General features: G+C 35.5%; 1 protein-coding gene across 2 annotated transcripts in view; it reads left to right on the top strand.

Moving 5' to 3' along the window:
• IKZF2 (IKAROS family zinc finger 2) overlaps positions 1-10,287 on the top strand; it is a 151,134-nt gene extending 140,847 nt beyond the window's left edge. For both annotated transcript variants that reach the window (XM_034955067.3, XM_055109073.2), the window contains one exon: positions 2,745-10,287. In XM_034955067.3, the coding sequence (XP_034810958.1) occupies positions 2,745-3,469 (725 nt within the window). In that variant the 3' untranslated portion in view covers positions 3,470-10,287. The remainder of the gene's footprint in view (positions 1-2,744) is intronic.
• The last annotated feature ends 15,577 nt before the right edge of the window (positions 10,288-25,864 follow it).

Below are 25,864 nucleotides of genomic sequence, written 5' to 3'. Positions count from 1 at the left end.
AATAAATATGCAATTCTCAGATTTCCTGTAGCTCTACACTACACCTTGGCAGCACGAGCAGAACCACCCACTGGCTTACAGCTAGGCTCCTCTCTTAGACCCACTCCTAGTTCTCTCCATTACCAAAGGGGGTCTCACACACACATGTATGGACACCCCAGCCTGCATATCCAGGTTCTTTTTACATTGCACATAAAGACGAGTGCCTTGGCCATCAGGCCTAGGTGTGTGCTTACCAGTAGCACAGTTGGTATGAAGTATTATGGACCCTATGAAGAGGACTGTGTAGTCCCTAGAAGCAGGCTCAGAACCATTTGGGCAAGGAATTCTGGGGTCTGAGTGAGCTTCAGATCAGCACATTCCCTTGGCCCTAGAAGCTCCTCATTTCCTGAGAAGAAAGGCCCAGGGCTCCCTAAACATGGGGCCCAGTGCAAACCCCACTTTCCCTGATCTATGAGTAGGCAGAAAAATCTTAGTGTTATTCCAGGTTCTATTTTTGACCCATCCCCTTCACACTCTACCTGGGCGATACCAGTTATTTCCTTGGCTTCAGAAGTTGCTTTCTATCAACTGATGACTCATTTCTACATCTCAAGCCCAGGTCTCTCTTCTGAATTTGAGACTAAATCTTACTGGACATTATTATTACTCATAGTCCTCCCAAACTGAATTCATCATCTTTTCTATCTCATTGTCATCTACTAAATTTCCTAGGCCAGAAACCTGGGCCAGAAACCTAGAGCAGCAATTTCCTAAACGCCTTTGCTAAATGAATACCTTCAGGGCACTTCCCTGTTTATCCCCTTCAATCTGTATTCCTTTAGGGAAATATTCAAATTTTTAGCATATTTAGCCTTATATTATCTAACTTGTCTTTCGCACTTGTTTCTACTCTCAGCCTTATTGAAGTATAAGTAATTCCTCCTTTATAAGTGATGCCCTCTTGCCTCTGATCCTTTCTACCAGCTACTCCACCTCATGTTTCTTCACTTGGCTATGTTTACAATCACATTATTGTCCTTGATTCCATTTCCTTCAAGAAGTGTTCCTTTAGTCCCCTGGTATGAGCTAAATATTCCTCTTATTTGACCCCATCACACATATCACACTATGTTGTAAATGATCCTTAAATTGCTACTGTTCCTTCCAAACTGTAAGTTCTTTAAGAATATAGATCAGGTTTGTCTAGCTTAATTTGGAAATGTTTGACACTGCATATATCTTAAGTTGAGTGCCATGAAATAATTTCTCCTCGTTTTATGTTTCCATTTTTGTTACTCTAATCATTACACTGATCTCACGTAGGGGCCATTTCTTCCGATCTGAGAGTATCTGCCAAAATTACAAGTTAAGCATCCATCCACAACAACATATTAACCATTTATGGGAAACCCACATATGTTTTTAAGAAGCATTTATCTGTAAGATTTACCTATGAAAGTAACTGGTAAATAGAGACCACATTGTCTTAGGGACAGAATTTGTAAAAGACTAAATATTCTGTTCAAAACCAGCAATATCTAGCTAAAAATCAAAACTACTTTTCCCGTTGCAAGCACCAAAACTCTTTTATAGTTAACAGTCAGACATTATGTTGATGTAAAATATTGGAGTAAAATTATATTTGTTGAGGTGTATATTTAAGGAAAAACTGCAAACATGCTTCAATCAAGAAAAAGTATGGGAAGCTAGCAATGGGTGTACGTACCAGCACTATCACATACACATGTCTAAATAAGAAAGGATGATATAAAAATGAATATTAATTTCAAGAAGCAAAACAATGAGACAAGATTTTCCGAGTTTATGAGCAAATACTTTTTGAAATAACTCTTAATTTTATTTTTAAATAACCCTACATTTCATTCATTTTTATTAGGTGGTACTACTTTTAAAAGTATTTTAATAATGACTTTTAAAAAATCTCCAGAATGACATATATGGGTTATATATATTTTTTCTGAAATAGTGGCCGAATCAACTAACTTAACCCTACACAACAGTGAGGTGCCATATGTTATAACCAGATCACTCTCACTTTTATGATCTTTGTAGCTTGGTCACTAATGTTTAAAATATGCAAAATCAAGCATAGTCTCTGACTTATTTTTACTGGGTATTCTTCCTCCTATTCTCCTTGAGGTCTATTCAAGTGAGAATTTTAAAAGAAAATGAAAATATGATAAAGTCAATCATATCTTTCAGACTAGATCCATTCTCATGATGGCATCAGAACAAATGCAAATGGCTTACAAAATTTTTATTGCTTTTATATTTTTTTCATGTCAAGAATATTTGTGGCCAGACCCAGTGGCTCATGCCTGTAATTGTAACACTTTGGGAGGCCAAGGTGGGTGGATCACTTGAGGCCGGGAGTTCTAGACCAGCCTGGCTAACATGGCAAAACCCTATCTCTACTAAAAATAAAAAAATTAGCCAGGTATGGGGGCGCATGCCTGTAATTCCAGCTACTCAGGTGGCTGAGGCATGAGAATCCCTTGAACTGGGGAGGCGGAGGTTGCAGTGAGCACAGATCACACCCTGAGACTCTGTCTCAAAAAAAAAAAATGTGTGTGAGCATCAGCAGAATTGCCCAAATACTTGACTTATAGAATAATATATACCAAATTATGAAAAATGGAGGCAATCAGTCAACTTCGTACCCTTTCATATTTTTAATCTGATACTAATGTTGTTGTATTTTTTTTTTTTTTTTACTTCTTTCACCTCCCACTCCCTTCCAGGGGAAAAGCTCATGCGATTCAGCTACCCAGATATTCACTTTGATATGAACTTAACATATGAGAAGGAGGCTGAGCTGATGCAGTCTCATATGATGGACCAAGCCATCAACAATGCAATCACCTACCTTGGAGCTGAGGCCCTTCACCCTCTGATGCAGCACCCGCCAAGCACAATCGCTGAAGTGGCCCCAGTTATAAGCTCAGCTTATTCTCAGGTCTATCATCCAAATAGGATAGAAAGACCCATTAGCAGGGAAACTGCTGATAGTCATGAAAACAACATGGATGGCCCCATCTCTCTCATCAGACCAAAGAGTCGACCCCAGGAAAGAGAGGCCTCTCCCAGCAATAGCTGCCTGGATTCCACTGACTCAGAAAGCAGCCATGATGACCACCAGTCCTACCAAGGAAACCCTGCCTTAAATCCCAAGAGGAAACAAAGCCCAGCTTACATGAAGGAGGATGTCAAAGCTTTGGATACTACCAAGGCTCCTAAGGGCTCTCTGAAGGACATCTACAAGGTCTTCAATGGAGAAGGAGAACAGATTAGGGCCTTCAAGTGTGAGCACTGCCGAGTCCTTTTCCTAGACCATGTCATGTACACCATTCACATGGGTTGCCATGGCTACCGGGACCCACTGGAATGCAACATCTGTGGCTACAGAAGCCAGGACCGTTATGAGTTTTCATCACACATTGTTCGAGGGGAGCACACATTCCACTAGGCCTTTTCATTCCAAAGGGGACCCCTATGAAGTAAAGAACTGCACATGAAGAAATACTGCACTTACAGTCCCACCTTTCCTCAAATGTTGACATACCTTTTTTTTTTTAAATATTATTACTGTCGATAATTCTTATTTTGCGGAGGCAGTGTCGTTTGCTCTGCCTAATTATGATAAGGAAGAAACAGAAGAGAGAAGGGGCGGGAATATTGTTTCTTTATCACCTGGCTTGTTTATTTTGTGGGAATTTAAGAGCAGTCCATTTCTACCAAGGCATATCATGCTTTGAAAAATCACTTGATTCATAAAGATTCACCTAAGAGATTCTGATTTGCCACTGATATTCAGGATTATGATGGAAGACAGGAAAGTTTAGAGTTTTCTGGGTAGGACTTTGGTGGTTTAAAAACGGTATAAGTAACTTTATTCTTGAAAGAAGAATGTGTTTCAAACTGTAAACCAATTTTTTGTTCTTCAGAGATCATGGAACACAAACACATTGTTATTTTCAGTGATAACTCCTAAGAGGAGCTGAGTTGTTGTGGGTTCTATGTTTACTTCCCCTATGGAATTTATAATTCAGTATGTTTTACACTGTACCATATAGCAAAACTTTTAAACTACAGGTAGTTAAGGGCCACCTACAATACATCTGAGGTCCTGTGATCTTATTTTTCTAAACGTAAGCACTGTTTTTCCATAGTTTTGATGACTGGCATTTTATAGACACCCTGGCAGCCTTACTTTTAACACCTTTAAGGAATAGTATTTTTATGTAGTTTTCAGAATAACATATGGTCTAAGAGTGGATAAAAGGCAGTCAATAATTTCTGGGAGGGACTTCTACTTTCATAAATTTGTTTGAGAGGTTTTCTTTTAAAGTTGTAATGTGATGGCAGCATAGTATATGTATTTGTTTCTAAAAGTATGCTTACGATTGTCACTTTATCAGCATTTAATCAGTGTTAACCAGTCAGCAGAAAAATATAATTATGCTAACAGTAGGGGGAGAAAACCCACTTAGAAATCCCTTTTCTGGTATTTCTCTTTTCACTAGTTTTTTTCAAGATGTGACCTCCCGGTGTTCTGTCCATAGTTCATTCATCCTTTACTCTTCGAGTAGAAGGTCTTAAAAGTCTTCCTGTCGGCTATTTCTTTCAAAATCTCCTCAGAGCAATTGCTAATTTGACCTGAATCTGGTAACTTGAACCCTGTAAGGTTACAGAACTAGGGCTATTTATTTTAGCATTTCTTCAGTAGTATTTACTACTCTTGCTGCAAAGAAAAGGGAATGGGACTTCTTTGTAACCTGTACCTTGGACAACAGATAAAAGAAACAAAAAAATAAGAAAGTTTACTTTTACCCTTCTTGGAGTCTAGAATGTGACAGAACCCCCAAAGGAAGGTCCTGCACATTTTTCTGTTTCCAAAACATTTAATTGTGTAAGTCCTTGTCAGAAATGAATCTCAATCCCTTAGTATAGAATTCCCCTTACATGGAATAGGTTGCCATATTTCATGTGCAGATTTTAATTTCATTTATGTGGGTGCTCTGTTTTTTCTTTGCAGTCCAACCACATTAGAGGGGAGGAACCGAGTGATATTGATTCAAGTCATTTTAGGGGGACATACTTGGAAGGCAGAACTTGCTGCTTCTGTTTGGGGAGGACAGGCCTGACTGTGACTGGATTATCTGATAACCATTTGTGAATACTGAAATTCTGTTAGGCAGTAACTGATAACTGCTTTAAAAGATCATTAAATAGGATGCCGAAATTATGTATCTTAATACAGTGTGGTATGAGAATTACCAAGTCAAGAGAATTGTGGACATAAGCAAGTTTGGCCCCAATACTGCTCTTAACTCATTTTCCAGCTTACCATTTGCTATTTAAATGGTAGGCACCAGCTAAGCACTTCTAAGCACTAACACAGCTAGAACTAGGCAAAAATGGTTAGAACTCAGCTCTCTTCTACTAGTCCCTATCATAATTATTTTTGGGAAAATGTCCAAACTGTCCCTTTAAATCTAAGGGAATGCACCAAAACAGAGATATATAGAATGTCAACCATTTCATTTTTTTTTTCTGCATGCCTTGGTACATAGTGAACATACAACCTATTTAAAGATAAAGCATGTTTTTGAGACTCGCTCACCCCCCCTGCCCAACCACTCCCAAATAATAATTGGGATGCCATTTTTTTTCCTTTTGGATGAGGTAAATAATTTTAAGGTTCACAATTTTGTCTTTTACTGCAATTTAAGGAAACATTTGGATGTCAGTCAATATGTTCATAATTTTGGCTGCGTGCGAATTTCTGCTGGCATTATCTATGAATTTTCTTCCTACTTATTTTTTTTCAGTATATGAACAATCATATATCTACCTGCCCCAGGATGAAACTAAATTTAGGTGGACCCTAAACCTTATGAAGACAGTGCTGAGGCACTTTCCTTTTCTGATTTCATCTTTTTGGGAATCTGTTTTATTGAAGGTAGTTAGTAGTTGAGAGTGCATTTGCTACAAGCATATATTTGTATTTTCCTAGCTTCATGAGGAATAGAAAGAGGTGGATATGGCTCAGGGTGTGGCAGGGACAACTGAGGACAAAGTCAATTCAAATTTGTGGGTCAGAAAGAATTTTTGTGGACATAGTGTTTTTGGAGAAACTCTGGATGGTTATATTTGCATGCCTTTTCTTCAAAAGGAAATACGCAAGGTTGTAGCATCTAAAAATAAACATAAGAGTCAGACACCAAATAAATCAAGTTTTACATAACAGTTGTATGCCCAGTTTGTTTAGGTGAGATTTCACATTACAGAAAGTATTTGAGGAGCATGAAAATGGGTTATCTTCTGTATTTTCCAGTTTGGCAAAAGTTCAGAATTTCATCACATTGCTTTGCCCTAATTTTGCCCAGAATTTTATCTTAGCCTCTCTCTGACAGTGATGAATCATGCTTAAAAAGCCATTCTAATTGGACCTTTTTAAGACAGGGAAAGGGATTGGTGGGCAGATTGGAAGAAATTTCAAGTCATTGAAATATTCCATTGAGATTTCCTAAAGGGACAAAATTGGGAAAATAAGAAACTACGACTTAGATTTGGCTACGTAGTAGAAAGTATCTCCCCTACATACATACAGGTAATTGTATGTATGAATCATAGGGTATATGTGTGTGTATACTACACACACATTCTTTTAAAGAGAATTCATGGGAAAAAAAAGCAGTTGGAGTGATCAGATATATTGCAAAAACATACAGAGAATTTAAACGACAGTTAATACCAAGAAATTAGTTGGGTTTACTTTATCAGGTCGTAATAGGAATCACTAAAGAAGTTACTAGTGTGTCTTTAGGACCAGTGGCAACTCTTAAACTAAAACTTTGGGTCCTTATTATCTACTTACAGAACAAAGTGAAACAAACAATGATTAAGCTGATTGGATATACATTCAAAGATATTTAATGTAAAGTTTTTTGGAATAGGAAGAAAATTCAGAAAATAAATATTATCAACAGTTACTTATTGGCAAATAGAGAAAGACAAGAATAGTTTAGTGAGCCCGGTATTTTGTTTTTATAGTTTTTATCTCGGTTGTACAACTCACAAAACCATGAAGTCTTTGGTATTTTATAAATGTTCAACAAAATTTACATCAGATTAAGGCATTTAGATGAAAATTATTATGTTCTCACTATCTTCCAATTTTTATTTCATCCTATCTCCAAAATGATTTCTTAGGGTAGAAAAAGAGCAGACGGGGCTGTAAAAATACAAGCAAAAAACTGTGTGCCCCTAGTTTCAGGCAGAACTTAAACTGTCAGAGGTACTAGCTACATGATTTGTTTTTTAACTTTGGATTGTTCACGTCCAAAAATGGATAAATTACATTTGTGTTTATCATCAGTTATATTTTATGTATTATTTTAATAAATACTCTCTGAATGAAGACTATTCTAAACCAGAAAATTCCCCAAATCCAAAAGAAAAAAAAAGTGGGAAGGGGTGAAATTGAAGTTTGTGTATATGAAAGTTATCTTAGACATATTTTTAATTCTCCAGTTTCTGCAAAATAATTAAAATATACAGTAACTGGTCTCCTAAATCCTGAATTTAATGTATTAAATACTTATGTTCTTTATATTGGTGCCTTTTTAAAATGCATTGAGAGTGTTGGTTAGCTGTTGCAGCTGTACAACACTTTTAATATGGATTTTTAAAAATCACTTAAAATTGAGTACTATATAATTCATCTCTGCATTTTTAGTGCAAATCTTTAGAGCAATTTCTAATAGAGAAATTTTCAGCTCAGCTGTTAAAAGGAAAAGGAAACTTTGAAACTAGGCTTTAATACCTTTTTAGTTTCATAGTATTTCTGAATATGATTACAAGATTATGCAGGTAAAATATAGAGTCAAACTTTACCTGTGAATTGAATTATAATTTGTGTTTTTGTTTTGTTTTTAAGGAAGAATAAGTTCTGTATCAAACAAGAATTTATTAGATAATTTTTTGGTCAATAAAATACAGTATTCATTTGGATTTTCATCTCCAGACTAGTATTGTTCTAGTCTTGGAATCTGTATTTTCTAATCTGTTAGAAAATAGAGATTGAAAATTGATGGAATAATGTGAAAAAGCAGGTAATTAATTCTCCTTGAACAAAGCAAAACTGAACAGTCATATCACATTGCTATTCTCCAAAGCATAATCTCAAATGGTTTCATATCATGATTGTGTATTACTTGCAATGGGTGTGTTAGGATATGACAGCTTTTTAAAAAAATGAGCTGCTGGTTATACAAAGCAAATGGCATATGACCAAGAAGCTGTGATATGCTAGTGTTTCTTTTTATCATAGTGTATTACTAGGCCAAATAATGACACCTTGAATATTTTTACATTTATTGCAGAAACCTTAAACTTTGGAATTTCCATAAGGTTTTTATGTAATATTCTATTTCTAGCTTTTTAGTTTTATCTTGCTGTACTGTAAGTTTGAGGATATTTTTCACATGCACTCTTAGGAATAAGTTCATAATTCTGTTTATGGGGCTTTCCTCCCATAACACTGCATTTGTATATTTTCTGTATAAAATATGTGTTGTGTATTAACCTTTATCCCATACAGAGAGTGGTACATGAATGACTAGTTTTCTAAGATGTCCTTTTTATTGTGAATAAAATATAAAATTTAGAGGCCCTCTGCTAAGTCACATAAAGTACAGCATATAAGTTCATATAGGTACAAATAAATGAGTTTGCAGTGAATTGGGCCTTCAAATTACCTCAAATGACAGATAGTAAGAAAAGCTTCTTGAGCAGGTGGAGGTCACTGAATCCCCTACTATGCACTTATCAAGATTTTACTTACTTTAATTTACTGGAAATTGATTTTTTAAAAAATGACTACACTGTAACAAGGGAAGGGATCTGGGTTTTTTTGTTGTTGTTTTATTCTTGTTTTTTTTAAGTAGTTCAAATTCTGAAACTGTGATTTAAAAATTTTTTACAGTCAAGCATTCTGATTTTGAACATAACTCCCTTCCCTTTCTGTGTAACAAAGGTCTCTCTGTTATCTCTTAAATTTTGTTACATCTCCCTCAGCCTCTTTCTTTGTCCGTCTCCCTTCTGTCATTGTCTATGGATGTTTACCTCTCTGTTCTCCTAAAAGTTTGAAGATTAGGTCAACTCGTATTTCTAGTTAATTGGTAATTTAATCTTAATTTTTTTTCGTGATTTTTGTTGGTTGTATAATCTGCTGACGTATTTTTATACTCAAGTGTAGTTTTCTATTAAAAAGAAAAGTGGTTGGATTAAAAATAGTAAGCTATGTAACCCTAATGTTACTTTCACTTTCAAATATTGGGTACCTAAAACATTACTTCAGAGATTATGTAATCCTATTATAGTATGTTTGCTTTCCTTTATTGTTGGATTTTACATTCTGATTTGGCTTTCCTCCAAAAAATGTATATCATGAAAGACTAGACAGTTATTTGCAAGTGTTTAGAAAGTTGTTAAAAATGTAAAGCAAAGAGTCTTAACTTTCTCCTAATTGGGAGAAAAATGCTTTAACATTACTATAATAATATTCCAGGTTTGGAGGGGGTCTCCAGGCCCCATATTTGCTGTTAATAGTTGGACCTTTTAGACCATGTGTTATTTGCAATCCCAGAATGATTGCTTCTGCTATTAGTTAAAAAGATACTATTCTTTTCTTTCTGTACAAGTGCAATACTCCCCTTGAAGTCTTAAAAACTATGGTGATTTTTTTTTCTTTTCTGACCTATTCTTCCTTTAGCTAATGACAAAAAGAAACTCATAAAAGTCATAGTATGTTAAAGGACACAACAAGCAAAGAGAAAAACACTCCACAATCAAAAGATTACAGAATGTGGAAACCACTAGTCTGATCTCATGGTATCTTTATTTAAGCTAAATTTCCATGGAAATTAGTAATCTTTTGCTTGAAAAATGTGTCCTAAAGTTGAACTTTTTACAGATTGAATCTTCTTAGACCCTCGCCCAATGCTCTAAATTAAGAACCTAATACTTAATATTTTTATTTTACTTCTCCCCTTTTAGAAATAAACTTTTAAATAAAAGCAAAGCACTTAGCTGAGTTTTAAACACTTACATATCACCTATTGGAGAAAATTTTTTTAAAATATTTGGAGCAATCCTGTTTTCATACAAATTTAAGTAAGAGGTATTTTTCTTATACATATTTATATGTAGTGTGCTAATTTTCTTTTTTTATACCTGTGTCCCTGTAGTAAAACTGCTGTAATATAAATACATGTTTTGTTAAAAGATAACATTTCTTTGGCATTTCTTTTAAAGGCAGTTACTGCATTTCTGCATTTGTACAGTATGTGTCTTGGCCATTTTAGATATTCTTTCTTTAACAATACCAAAGGTAATTAGACTATTTTAAAGACTAATTGCTTGACAGTTTCTAGGGTATTTTGTGTTTTAGAAGCAAAAAAAGAAAAAAAAATAGGTCAAACCAGTAAACCTCATTTTTTTTCAAACTAATAATTTGGGGAAATAAAAACTATTGTTTAAAAAAGAAATATATATATATATATATATAAATATATATGTAAAGTTAAAATTCCATACCTTGTATGTCAGGTTTGCTAAGTGTAATGTAGTTTTTCTAAGGCTCAAATACCATACCTCAGAAAATGAGGTTTACTATGGAAATACTGAAACAGTCTTTGCAGCTGTGTGACAAGTCACTCTACTACATACTGATTTGGAGACCTCCGCTAAATAGTTTTATCACTGCAGACTAAAATGTGGGACTTGTATCTTCTTTGTTTTTAATGCACACACATACATGTTCTGTGCATGTATGTGGTTACTGTGTATATGTGTATGAGTGTTGTATATGCATGTGTGAGTGTGTGTCTATGTGTGTACAACTAAAGAAGCTGCAGAAACTTTGTAATACTTTGTGAAAAGGATTATATTATAAAGGTTTGTACTGTCTGAGTGCACAGCTACTGGAATAAATTTAGGGAATCTCAGGAACAAGCATATAATTTGTCCAAGATTTATTTCTTCTCAGAAGTGTAAGTGCAGTTTTTAATTCTGTATATTATTTAATATTTTACCAATAAAATAAACTTCTGACATAAAAAGTTTGCTATAAAAACTTTCTGGTGAAAATTCTGTACACAAACATGTCTTCCAAATACAGAAGACTAAATTGTTGACTGTACCAGGCTTAAATTATCATTGCCATTGTGTATTTGTCACACTTCCAGTTCCAGAGGTTTGGATACATGTGATATCTGCAATCTACATCTCAATCGTTAGTCATCTCCATCATTCCTATGTAGTCCACCAGAGCAGAAAACAAAGTATTACATGATTTGTTAAGAATGACATCTCTGCTCTTTAGACAGCTTTCATACATATCTTATTTCACTTTTAAAAAAGAGGAGTGTACATCAGAGCCTATCCCCTTTCTATATAAGAAAATAGACCTTAGGAAAGAAAATTGTGACTTACTCCAAAGAGCGTAGTAGTGCGCTTAAATTACACAAGAGGTCTGAGTGCTCTGATATGGTCAATAACACTACTAGAATAACACTACTGCTATAGAAACCAGTATTTCTTAGAAGTCAAAGATAAAATTAAGAAGTCATAGCGATTGTTCAATCACACTGGCAAAAACTGGTTGCCAGTTCTGCTTCATGTTGTACAATCACTACCTGAGTCATACACATCTCTTTGTTTCTTAGATTTTACAAATGTAATTTATCTTTTGCCATGAGAAGTTTGTTCTGTTATAAACATCTTCATAACCAGAAATGCAAAAGGGCATATATGACTGCAAATTCATTTTATTGAGTGTTAGCTATCCACTATCCTTCAGGCCAATTTGAACTCCACCATCACATTTGAGATAGCTGTTAGAGTTTTTCCTCACTGATATGTATTTATAGAATTTCATGGATACTTACCACATTCCCCAGTAATTTCACTTCCATGTGTCACACAGAATGAAAAATACCATAAATTCAAATGAAATTTTCCTGCCTTGACTGTATCATAATTCAAAATACTAACCTAATTTGGGCAGGGGAGGATGTAAAGCAAGTGAAATAGCAAAGCAAAAAGAAGAAAAATTTACCAAATCATCCTCCAGTACTAAGTTTATAAAGGATTCCTTCAAGATCAGCAAGGAATGTCAAATTCCCCTGGTGTATTATATCAACAGGAGCCAAATGAAAAGGATTTCTTGAAAAATGTGCCATATGCTCTTGACTTTTCAATTGCAATATGGTCAGAGAAATTATAAATAATTTAAATCTTGATACGATTGTAAGACTTTTTATCAGCATGCTCAAGCCAGAAGACTGTTCCTGGGGTGTGAACCACATGGTGAAAGGATTTCATCTAGCATTTTAGCAACCCTCCCTCCTGCTATTAGGGGGTTCCAAATGGACCCGTTAAACTTCCAGGAAAATCCCCTTTTTTGTTAACACCCCTACGAAATTTCCTGGTGTGTTTATTTAACTTCTCACTAGAGGTTCCAGTGAAGGTAACAATTGGTGAATTTGAATTTTCCTACTTTTCTCCTGTTTGGCACAATACCCAAGGGAGAGGTTTCAATAAAATAGCCTAACTGGCAAATGGGAGAACTCGACAAAGAAGACAAACTTATTTGGACATCCATAATCCCGTATAAAAATGGGTAAAACCTGGGGGAGATCCTGGAAAATAAAGATGTGTTCAGTCTGATAAATATGAATGTGGTAGCCTTTTTCTTCTTGCTGTTATTGCTGCTTTGTAATCCTAAACTGTCTTGGATCAGACCAAGTGCTTCTAACTTGAAATTTGTCAGGCAAAGGACAAATCCCTCAAAGCAGTGCAAATGGATACTGCCCATATTGGTGTTGAGTTGTTTGTTCTAGAAATCCTTAGAAGAGCTGTATGAAGCTGATCATCAAACCAAATGGAATGTCTGTGAAGAAGCAAAAGGAAGAACCAAAGGTAAAAAGGAAGTAACCTAAGGGTATTTGTGTTGGGTTTCATTGGGCCTTTGGTAAGCCTGTGGTAGAAGAGGGAGGAGTCACTGTGTTGTCATTTCACCTCACCAGACGGAGTTGGGATCAGAATCAACTGTCTCCACCGGGAGGGAGTACTTAGTGAAATCCCTTGATCAGGAAGTAGGAGAATTTGGCTAAGAGGGAATGGCAACAGAGTTCATTTTGTATCAATGCCCTGGGCCCACATATTGGTTCTGGTTTTGTGGACATAAAAGCTTAAAAGACTTTGATTAACATCTATCTGTTCTCCTTGACCCTGTCACAATTCTGATTACTCTAAATAAAACACAGTCTTTTTCAATGTGAGAAATTCGATGCAACCACAATATGTGAGTTTTAACCATACCCCTCTTTTTTACAAGTACTTTGCAAATGAGCACGATTGTTCCTGACTTTATCTAATTCACTCTCAAAACACTCATGGAAAATGTAGGGTGTCTGATACTTTATCTTCATTTTATTGGCAAGGAAACAGATTCAGGTTGGTTGTGATTTTGTTCATAAGCACCCCAATCAGTGAAAAAGCTAAAACTAGACTCTAATTCCACATACACTTAGTTCAGTGTTTTAATTTCTAAACCAGTTTATTCACCATTTTATTGATAAACCCAATTAATAAGAGAATCAGCAGGCATACTTTAAAAGTAATGTTTTGCTTTTCTAATTTTTAAACAGAATTATCCCAAATGAACTCACTGGCACAGTCATTAGGACTGAGAAATACAGTATTAAGTAGCAAGGCAAAAATCATTTGAAGTTAAAATATTGTTGCAGAAATTTTTTTAATGAATAAATTATCCTAGCTTGGTTCTTCTAAAGACCCCTTTGTGACCGAATTTAAATAAATGTGGGCTTTTGATTACTTACAAAATTTCCTTCAGAGTTGATGGAATTCTTTGCCGTTTTTTAAATCACTAGATCTATATCCCCATACTCATTTTCCTTAGTTCTTTCATTGCAGAATCTACTTTCTAATATTTATACTTTGTTTTTTGCCTCTTCTGCATTTGAAAACCTTCACCTGACTCATCATTAAATCTATGAGTTTATTGGTACTGGAAGTTCTGTCAATGATATCCTAGTGTTTTCAGTGATATCATTGTCATTATGTCTTCCAAATTCAATTAGGTGCTAAAACCTATTACTAATTTATCTCTTTACTGTTAATTCTGTAGCATAGAGCAATATCAAGATTCACCCTCAACCCCAACTCTGTTCTTGTGAAATGAGTGATATATTTATGGTAAAATCCAACCTTATGTTGTCTATCCTTAGGAATGAGACATGTACTACCATTTGGTCAAAGCCAAGACAAGTTTCCCCAGTCTTCAAGGGATGGTTGCTGTAGTGACACCTAGCATTATGTTCTCCTTGTCTTACTTCTCCAATGTAAGTAAATAACATTTTTTTGGCCTTCAAACAGTCTATTCTTTGTCTCCCCACTCCTCCTCACCCCACCCCTCTGCACAGCCCCTCCCCACCCCACCTCCCTTCGCTATTTGTTTCTTTATTTGTATCAGATTGTAACATGCATATATATTACTATCATTTGATGACACTCAAGGGGAAAAAAGAAACTGGGGCAGCAAATGACTCATGTTTTTCCAAGCTCTTAGCCAAATTACTTTTTAGTCATCCTAACAAATATGGGAGTTTGGCTATACCATAACACTAATACGTTTTCCAAGCTGCAAGTAGAAGCCCAGAGTCTGCTGCTTTCTTCTTTAATGTCTTGACAAGTCTGATTATAGCTAAGAAAGTGATCACTTGATCACATAACAAGCATGAGAAAAATTCTGCTACAGGCAAGGGTAAAGGAAAGAATTTATTCTTTATTTGCCTTGAAGAATTCAAGTAGCTTTCTTGGGTCTTTAAGATATGAAATGGGTCATGACCTAATTCTTTTGAAATACAGATGAGCTCTGTATTAGATCCCTTATGCTTTTTCTTGTTTTTACTTGAAATTCCAAAAATGAGTGCACAATAATATAGTCAATTCGAACTACAGTATACTGACACATTGTCTGCTCTAATTAGAAAAAAAGTCTTTTTGACTCTTAAAAATTATGATTAAGCATCATATTGAGAGACTAGCCACCATATTCAATATGATATCTCTCAGCTTTAACTAAATGCCCGTTTGTGTTAACATATTTTGAATGATTAATTTATCCTGGTTCATAGTTTCTAATCTATAGAAAACAAAATCTTAACACTAAAGAGCTTGATATGGTGTGGTGAGTTTGAGCTATATAAAAAACGTACTAACATGTCCTTCCATCAATGTAGATTATCTTAATGATGTGGGATTTTTTAATGAGCAATCTGTCATAAGTATGTTAGGATACTCTGTATGTTTGGGTTAATTATATTATACTCCTTTATCTGACTCTTAGAATATAAACATGGCATGTTCAGCCCAGTTTAAAAAAAAGAAGCACTTGAGAACTCCCAGAAATGAACAAGATAATGAAGGGTATGTATTTTCCTTTCTGTACTCACATGGTTCATATGAGTATCAGTAGGTCTTGCCAGCCACATTTCCAATGTGTGTATAACCCAAGTACAATTATTAGTCATCACATGGAAGTTTAGAAGTAGCTTTGGGCAATACTAGTGTCCCATGGTAATTAGGCACATCCAAGTATCATGTATTAGTAATGGCAACCTGTCAACCTGCCACTGGACAGCAAGTGTCACCTATAATAATACACCATCACAGCGTTAGGGAAAAAGTAGTATAATTTATTTACTTGCTATGTTTTTATTTATTTATTTATTTATTTATTTAGAGACAGAGTCTTGCTCTGTCACCCAGGCTGGAGTGCAATGACACGATCTCGGCTCACTGCAACCTCCATCTCCCAGGTTGAAGTGATTCTCTTGCCTCAGCCTCCTGAGTAGCTGGGATTACAGGCTCCCGTCACCACACCCAGGTAACTTTTGTATTTTTAGTAGAGATGGGGTTTTGCCATATTGGCTAGGCTGGTCTCAAACTCCTGACCTCAGGTGATCCACCTGCCTCTGCCTCCCAAAGTGCTGGGATTACAGGCGTGAGCCACCATGCCTGGCCACTTGCTATGTTTTAAATCTGCAGACTTTTCATTTCTATTTATCTGCTGTTTGTTCTTTAGTTCTCTGTATGCTGGGTTATAAGTAACCCTCGTATTTCTCAGAAGCAAAGCCTTTTTTTTGTACTTTTTTTTATTTGTAAGACTAATTTTCAATATTTTGAGACCATGTAAATTACAAATGCAATAGTTGGGAGAATTGGCCCAGTGACTGTTTTACACTTCTAAATTTGTTTTGGTCTATGAGACCTAAATTCATTCTGTTTGTCCAGACTATTATGGCAGAACTCCATAATAAAACTTATTTGGAGAAACAAGGACAGCTCCATCATTGGCCATCTGAATGACAGTAAGAGTGAATGACTTATCTTACCTCATTTATCACTATGTACCAAGCAGGCCTGATTTATGTGTAGCAAAACCTTTCATGACAGCAAGGCCTTTGAATATTTTACTATAAGTAAAGTAAAACTATAATGGGCCTAAGTGTAAAAAATAACCTTATCATTTTATTGAGTAATATAAAACAGAGTATCTCAAGATTATGAAAGAATGTACACATTTTAAAACCTAAATTTAAATCTAAATTCAACCTAATTTTAATTTAAACCTAAGTTCAAGGTGAAGGGAGTAAAATATTATCCTTTAAAGATATAAGGTTTTTGCTTTTTTTCTTTTGAGAACCCTGAAAACGTTACCTGATAAATAGTACTAGAGGAATGAATAAAAGACAAGTAGGGAAGGACGTATCCACATATTCTTTCTAGGATTCTGGCTCAGCGACATTATTTATTTTGGGATTCCTAGCAAGGCCACTTTGTGTTCTTGGAGAAATTTAAGTAAAGTCTGCAGAATTAGCCTGTAGGATGAGACAAGGATAGAATGTGCAGATGATTTATATCTCAACATTAAATTTGAGTCTACTTGGAAAATTGGGTAGATCGTAAATTTTGTCCTTTCTTTCGATACTATCTCTTTCTTTCTGAATGACTGGTTCCTGTTACAGTGTCCACAAAAAAAAATTATCTAAAATTTAGGAAGTAGAGTATTTATTGCATGCAAGCCCCTTGACTAAATACTGTAGGAAGTTCATTCATTTATTCAGTACTTCCAATGTGCTGGTCTAGGTGCTTAGCACATAATATTGAATAAGACACAATCCCTGTATTCAAGGATACAAAAATCTTACAGTGAGGAAGCAAACAAATAATTAGGCATCATAAAACATGGTAATTATTACCATAAATATGAAAGAAATATACTGTGGAAACAAATGAGTGGGGAACCTAATTCAGCCTGAGACTAAGAAAAATATATCCTGGTAGAAGTCACAACTAAGCTGAGTTCAAAAAGATAAACAAAAGTAAATTTCACAAAGAGGGAAAGATGAAATGGGAAAATGGGAAACATGTTCTAAGCAGAGGAAAGACATCTACAAAGTCCTAGAAGAGACTGTGGGGCAGACAGGGAAAGACAAGAAGAGTCCAAGAGAAACAATGACAGAAACAGAGAGTGAATAAATATGAATGGTTCCATTCAGAGAATTGAGTGTTCAGTATGGCTTGAGTGTAAGATGGGAACAAGAGATGAAATTGGAGAGTTGAGTAGAGTTGCATGTTAGGGCTTTGTTTTTCAAAATCAAGGAATTTGAATTTATACCAAGGGAAACAAGGACCAATGGAGGCTCTATTTGGAAGTGATATGATTAGATTTGCAAAATTGTTTGGGCTTCAATATGAGATGAGATTGGAGGGATGCCAGACTGGAAGTAGAAGCTGCTGCAGAAATCCTAGAAAAAGATAATCGTGGTTTGTGCTATGGGAGTGGTCTGGAAATGGAGAGATACAGATTCCAAAGATATTCAAAAGGTGGAAAGTACTGGACTGCTCTGTGCTGGATGTATGTGGGTAGTGAGGAAGGGGGGTTAATTAAGGATGATATCCTGGTTTCCGACTGGGAAGGTTAGGTGCATGGTGGTGCCATTTACTCACATCAAAAAACACAAGGGGAAACATAGATTTAAGGAGTAGAAAGGTGATGAACATGCTGAACCTGTTGAGTGTGAAATACCAGTATCACATTCAAGTAAAGATATCTAGTAGGAAATTAGAGATACCAGGTTAATATCAGGAGAAAGATCTGGGCTTAGATCACACACACACACACACACACACACACACACACACACACATAAATGCATATACAGTCATGTGTTGCTTAACGACAGGGATGTTGTTAGGCAATTTCAGTGTAAACAGTACAGAGTATGTATGTAGTTCTTATGAAAACCTAGATACTATAACCTACTGCTCCTAGGCTACAAAATTGTACAAAATAGTGGTCCTAGAGATGCCTATATAAATAAAAGAGATTGTCTAAAAGCTGTGTGGGGATATAGGGTTGTTCTATAACTGTATAACCTGCCTCTTAGTGAGAACTTACGCATTACTATATGGAATACAGTGGTCAATTGTGATACAGATCACTAGGCAATAGGAATTTTTCAGCTCTATTATAATCTTATGAGACCACCATCCTATATGTGGTCTGTTGTTGACTAAAATGCTGTTATACAAGGTATGACTATATATACATATGTATATTTATGGTAATTGAAGCTACAGATTTGAGGAGATCAACTAGGGAGAGTACACTAAAATAGAAAATGTTAAAGTCAAACTCATGGAGTTTGTAAAGTATAAGAAAAGTTATACCAAGGAATTCCTTCAGTAGAAGGAATAAGATTCATATGAAAATTAGTATAAAGAAAAGCTGTCACCGAGGGTCAAAATATAGGTACTGGCAGTATGAGGTGGCTCACAACTGTAATCCTAGCACTTTAGGAGGCCAAGGTGGGAGGATCACTTGAGGCCAGGAGTTCAAGACCAGCCTGGGCAACAAAGCGAGAACCCATCTCTACAAACAATTTTAAAAATTAGCCAGGTGCAGTGGTGCACACCTGTAGTCCTAGCTACATCAGAGGCTGAGGCAGGAGAATCGCTTTCATCTGGGAATTTGAGGCTACAGTGAGCTATGATTGTGCCACTGCACTCCAGTCTGGGAGACAGAGTGGTACCCCATCTCTAAAAAAAACAACAAAAACAAACAAAAAAACCAGAGGTACAAGTTACCTGGGACTCCTAGTAGGAGAAGGTTTGGGTGGTAAAGAATAGACTCATGGAAACAGGGGTATTGAAGAGAGATTCTAAAATTGTATTGGGAAGTTTTCAGAAAGACAACTAAAGACTTAGGTGGAAATCAGGGTACAGAGTCATTTTAAGAGAACTGTACCTCAATTTTCAGTTCCTTTGAGTATGAATGTGTATTAGAAACAGAAACAAAGACCAGAACCAGAGAGCCCAAACTTCCGCTGAGCACAGCTTGGTCCAGAGAGTCCCTGAATACCTCAGCAGAGGTCTGAGGAATCTAGGCATGTCTTTTCTGTCATAAATGTTCATACAGTTTCTTGTTTTTTTTTTTTTGTAAGGTATAGGGTAAAGTAATACTTAAAATTATTCTCTTTATAAATGTGGCATATACAAATGTAAAAAGTAGGGATATATTTGCACTTACCTGTTTGAATGTGTCATGTATTATCATCTCCTTTTGAGCTGGAGGTTATCAGAGAGCATCTCAATTTATAGAAATGGAATCCGAGGCCTTCAGCATGAATCTTTGGGTGAATTTATTTATACAAGCCTGTTTTCTTAACAACTAGTTGGTCACATGGCTAGAAACTAGGGTTTCGTCATAGTCCATGATGCTCAAGGTCACACTGAGAGGCAGGATGTACAGTTATAGAACAACCCTGTATCCCCACACAGCTTTTAGACAATGTCTTTTACTTACACAGGCTTCTCTAGGACCACTTTTTAACCACAATCTATTACTGATCTTCTGGTAAACTGCATTCCTTTTAGCAAAATTAACTAAGTTTTCCCATCTATTATCATACAGGTCTTCAGTTACCCCCACATTTGTATATTAACGGGGTGTATAAATATATGATACCCAAGTAAATCTTTATTTTTTTCACAGCCTACATAAGGAAGATATCTTGCAAATATGATATAAAAAGAGCCTTTATATCAAATTATAATATATTAATGTCATTACAAATTAACAATCCTGAGAATATCTTCTATATATCCTATAATAAAATATTTCAAAATATTTTACATGTCTATATAAGAATTTATAAGAGTTCATTATGGGTGACAACATTTCACATGGGAGAAAATTTATGACAAGATTTCTAAGTAAAAGTAAACCCACTCATGGGTTTATAATTATTATTATTTATAGCAGTACTGTACAGTAGAAATGTAATGTGTACCACAAATACAAGCTGCATGTGTAATTAATTTTTCTAGTGGCCATGTTAAAAATATTTAAAACATACAAAATTTTAACATATTTAATTTAATCCAATATATCTAAAATATCATTTCAACATGTATGCATGTAAAAACTTATTAGTGATATGCTTTACCTTCTTTGTTTTTTATACTAAGTCTTTGAAACCCAGTGTGTATTTTACATTTATAGCATATCTCAATTTGGGCTACATTTCAAGGGCTCAAAAGCAGATCTATGGTCTATCCTAATAATTACATTGAACTATGTAAATACTCCTGCTTTATAACAATAACCACAGCTACCTTTTATTGCCTTGTTATGTGGTAGTCACTATAATAATTTCCATGTTTTTCTTATTTCATCTTCAAAGCTATGATGGAAATTCCATTGTCACCCATATTTTCTAGATGGAATAACAAGAGACTTCAAAGGGTTTAACGGCCTTGCCTAAAGCTGTGGAGTTAACAAGTGATGGACCAGGGATTCAAATACAAAGATTTATATGTACATTGAAATAAGGTATATAAATTATTTATATTATAATTTATTATAATATATAATTATAAAATATTTAAATTATTATTATTTTATGTTTTTATATGATTTCATATTTATAATTTTTCAGTAAAGATAGCCAATTCAGTTGTAGGAGAAAGTAAATTTGTGGTAAAGTGATTTGATAGTTGGAAAAGTTAGACCACTGCCCCACTGAACTTGTGGAACAGTAAGAGAATTTATAAATACTAAAATAAGAAAAATAAACAAAAGAAATTATGTTGCAGAAATAATGATTTTGAATAAAGTAGCTATAGGGCCTTATTTCCTTGCCAAGTAAAACCAAAAAAAATGAATAGAGGTGGGAAGAATAATAGTATGTCCTGGATGCATTTCAATGAGATGATATAGAAGACAATTAATATGTGATGCAATGCACTAAGTTGTTGAACCTCTACATTATTAAGTGTATGGAAAGAAAATCAGTAACAAGTGTTTGGAAAACTAGAGAATTGATTTTGGTCTGAATTTTCTAAAATAGGAAGTTAGGAATTTGAGAGCTAAGATATTCGGCACAAGATATGATGTCTGAAGAACTCAGATGAAAATTAGCCAATCTGATTTGGATAAAACTAAAGATGAATGTGATGGTCAGTGGTATGGAGTTGGAGGTCCAGGAAAATAATTAACAAAAAGATGTTCTGTCCTTCTCATGATTCTATGGGGTTTCTCTACTCTTCACTATAACATCACAATGGCTTGTTCTTGCTTCAAGTATGCCTATTTTTTATTTGAATCAGCTCCTTCAATCTCACTGGCCTTGAAGTCTGCAAATTAGATCCCTTTTTCCAAACACTAAGCCATATTTTCCCTACCATTCAAGATACACTTGGAATCAATCTACTCCAGGAAGTCTCTCCAAACCACATATGGGAAATACGATATCTTATATGGAGGAAAACAATGGCATGGATAATTCATACAAATGTTCTCATTCCATGGGTTAAGTATTGCCATAAGATAAACCAATATCCTTGGGTCTGGTTTGCTTTACCATCACTTTCCCACCTCCGCTTCCACATACCTCTGCTTCAGACCATATAATCCTTATTGCGCCAGTTTGTATCCTTTTTTCTGAGCATTCTGGCCTCTGCCTCTCTTGTTTACTGTTTACCTAGGAGTCTACTTTTTAAAATCCAGCGAAAGTAATATTAATATTCACAAGCAGGTGGCAAGTAAAAAGAAATTGATTGGGGCCAGGAAGTCTTTACTTCCTAGAAAAGGTTTCATCTTACTAGCTGATTCAAAGAGATGTAATAGAGTTGAAAGAGAGCATGAGCTTTGACATACACAGAGCAAGGAGGTCCCAAGAGTTATTTGCTTTGTTAATATTACTTAAGCTGTTTAATCTTTCCAGCCTCAGTTTCCTCATCTAGAGTGATATCAAGGATAACTATATGGCACAGCTATTTTATTTATTCACGTATTTATCAATCAATTTGGGAATGGAAATAGCATGTGTCATTTAAATATTGAAAACAAGATATAAAAATACAAATGATTTCTTGTCTTCAAGAGATATGTAATAGATATGTAATGGGAAATAAAAAAATCAGATGTTAGAGTATTTTAAAGTGGTATGTTGGCAGTAAGTGCAGGAACATTAGAGTCAGAAAAAGGGAAATTACACATTTTACTTTGGGGGATAGAGAAATCATTCAGGAAAATCAAGCAGTATTAAGCATTGACACTTGAGCTACAGTGGAGGAAGGATGTAATTATTTTAGATATTTCTTAATATATTCATTCACTCATTTCTTTATTCCTTCAGCAAATATTTATTGTGTGCCCAGTACATGGTAGTGAAAGTAGGGATGAATACAAAAGAGATGGTCGTTTCTAAGATATGTGTATTTCTTCTGTTGTCACAGTGCTTACAGTCAATGTGAAAGAGAGGCAGCTATGTTAAGAGAAGTGCTCTTAATAGATCTCCATTTAACTGACTTGGCAAATTAACCAATATTATCAATTTCCTTTGCAAAACACTCTGATTAATATTCAGGGCTCAGTGAAAGCTCACAGCCAGTAGATGACGCTCCAGTAAGCCTACACATTTTTCTCATTGGTGCCGTTGCATGCTTGCCAAGAATTAGTTGTGTTTATTCCCAAACCATTGCCAGTTGACTTCGTATTATAACCATGTAATAAAAATAACATTGCTTCCATAATTCAATGAAATAGAGTATAAAATGAGAGAGTTGCTTCTTTGAAAATTAACTTGAATTTTTTGGAAAGACTCAATAAAGGAGAATTGCTAAAAACTTTCCTATGAAATTAGGTGGAGGAGATGCAATGAGCAAAGACTCAGAAAAAAAACACACTTAATAATCCAGAAAGTTCATATTTAGATTGGCTTGCAAATGTGTTTTTTTAGTTTAAAGATAGTGAAATTAGAAATTATGGATGGTACACTATAGTAAAGAAAGATTGTATGGATCTTCAGTCAATGGACCTGTTTCCAAATTAAAGGCTATATCCTTAAATTAAAAAATAGGAGAATGAATGTATAACTGTATTATATTAAAATAAATGTTTAAGAAATGTAAATATCTTATGCTTCTCAGATTTGAGTCTATTTTAATATTAGCAATGAGATAAGAGGGTTTCTAGTAAAGAAATATATGTTATGGTATGGAAAGTATTAAGACCTTGGAAATCTACAGTGGAGTATACGATCAATCCTAGAGAATAGGAACTCTGAAATAGATTGAGCCAGGCATAGAAAAAGGGGTAGGGACAAGAGAGCATTCAATGTGAGCAAAACAGAGACAAAAAGAGACACGAGGCCGGGCGCAGTGGCTGACGCTGTAATCCCAGCACTTTGGGAGGCCGAGGCGGGCAGATCACGAGGTCAGGAAATCGAGACCATCCTGGCTAACACGGTGAAGCCTCGACTCTACTAAAAATACAAAAAAATTAGCCGGGCGTCGTGGCTCATGCCTGTAGCCCCAGCTACTCGGGAGGCTGAAGCAGGAGAATGGCGTGAACCTGGGAGGCGGAGCTTGCAGTGAGCTGAGATTGCGCCACTGCACTCCAGCCTGGGCGACAGAGCAAGACGCCATCTCAAAAAGAAAAAAAAAAAAAGAGAGAGACACAAGAGGTCCAGATACAAGCTGGACCATATAGTGTGAAAGTACACATGGTACATCATCTGGGCTGGTAGTGGGGGCCAGAACTAGATCTTAGAAAGCCTTAAAAGTGATAATCAAAGTTCAAGATAATTGAACTTTATCTTGAAGGGTTTTAAGTTAGGGGGTTATATTATCAGATTTGAAGAAAAATAGATGAGCCTAGAGCAGGATGGGTTCATGTGGGACAACATTGGAGCCAAGTGATTAATTAATTTAGGTAAGAGATGATGGCAGTCTGGGGTAAGATGGCTGCAATGGGATTGTCATTATGTGATGAATTTTAGAGATATTTGTGAGATATAATCAACAAGATATGGTAACTAGTTGTAGGGGTCAAAAATAGTGGGAGAGGTCAAATATATCTCCTCAATTCTCACTGAAGAAATTGGGTGAGTGGTGTCATTTATATAGGTGTGCAACTTTAATGAAAAAGAGGTTGACTAGGGAGGGTTGGAGGATGAGGAATTCCCTTATGAAAACACTATGTTTATATCATGCACAAGACCCTTAAGTTGGAAAGTCTTATGAGCAATTGTATATATAGGGTTCAGGAAAGAGGTAAGCTTAGAAATAGAGGATTATTTGGCACTTGCACATAGATAGTAATTGGAACCGTAAAGAGTAGTGTGGATTTCCCAAAGAGAGTTTGTAGAATGTAAAGAGAATTGAAGAAAAGAAAACTGCTCAGGAAAGAGTCCTGGGGGCAGAGTATTGAACTATAAATAGAAGAAAAATCGCCAGAAAAGGAGATTAATAAAGGAGAAGCCAAAGAATTAGGAGGAAAGGAAGTGCTCAACGTGTTCATTGCTACTAAGTGAAAAATGCCCAATGGATTTAGGAGTATATAGGTCGTGGGTGCCCATATTTGAGGGTACATTCAGGGGAGGGTCTGGAGCTTAAGGCAGACTCTTGTGGAGTGAGGAGTGACAGGAAAGGGAGAAATGGGAGGTGGAAAATACCATTATTTTGTTGTTTCAAGAGACGTATGTCTGGTGGAGTATATAAAAAGGAAAGCCTGAAAAAGCTGAAAAGGATAGGTCTAAAAGATCTTAAACGCCAAGCTAATGGGAGTTGTATTTTGTCTCATAGAAAATTCAGGGCACAGGGTAAAGTCTATATAATAGAAACCACTTACTATGACAATAGTGTAGGGAATGGAATTAGTGTGGGGTGAGAGGGTTAGTAAAGGAAGTTAGCTAAGGCAAAGCTCACCCCTGGTATACTGGCACACAGGTATGCTGCAAGCAGTTTGCTACTAGAAATACAGTACTCACATTTGCACAAGACAAAAAACTGGAGTGGATTCAAGTTTCCCTCTTTGCTAATTCTACTCTTACTTTTTTCCCCAGTATATTTTAGTATATTTCCTATTGGAATGGGAAACAAGGGGGTGGAGTTATAGCCTAAACTTCTAGAATTGTACTTAACATGGAGTATGCCTGACGGAGCATCATGCATGTGAACTTCATCCATTCTGTATGTTGATATCAGGAATAAAAAAGAGGTTGAGAACCACTGAATTAGAGAAAATTGCAACCTTAAAGCAGAGACGACAAGATCTTAATTAGGCATTATCAGCAGGGAAAGTAAAGAGAGAAAGATTATTGGAGTGAGGTTACAGAGTTAGAAACAATAGGACTCAGAAGCTGATTGGATGTGAGAGGTGAAACATCACTGCCAAAATAGCAATACTCTTTATTGA

Source organism: Pan paniscus, chromosome 13 (genome assembly GCF_029289425.2).
Source record: "Pan paniscus chromosome 13, NHGRI_mPanPan1-v2.0_pri, whole genome shotgun sequence".
Taxonomy (NCBI): domain Eukaryota; kingdom Metazoa; phylum Chordata; class Mammalia; order Primates; family Hominidae; genus Pan; species Pan paniscus.
Note: the sequence above shows the minus strand (reverse complement) of the source record. Positions and strands in the feature narration are given on the sequence as shown.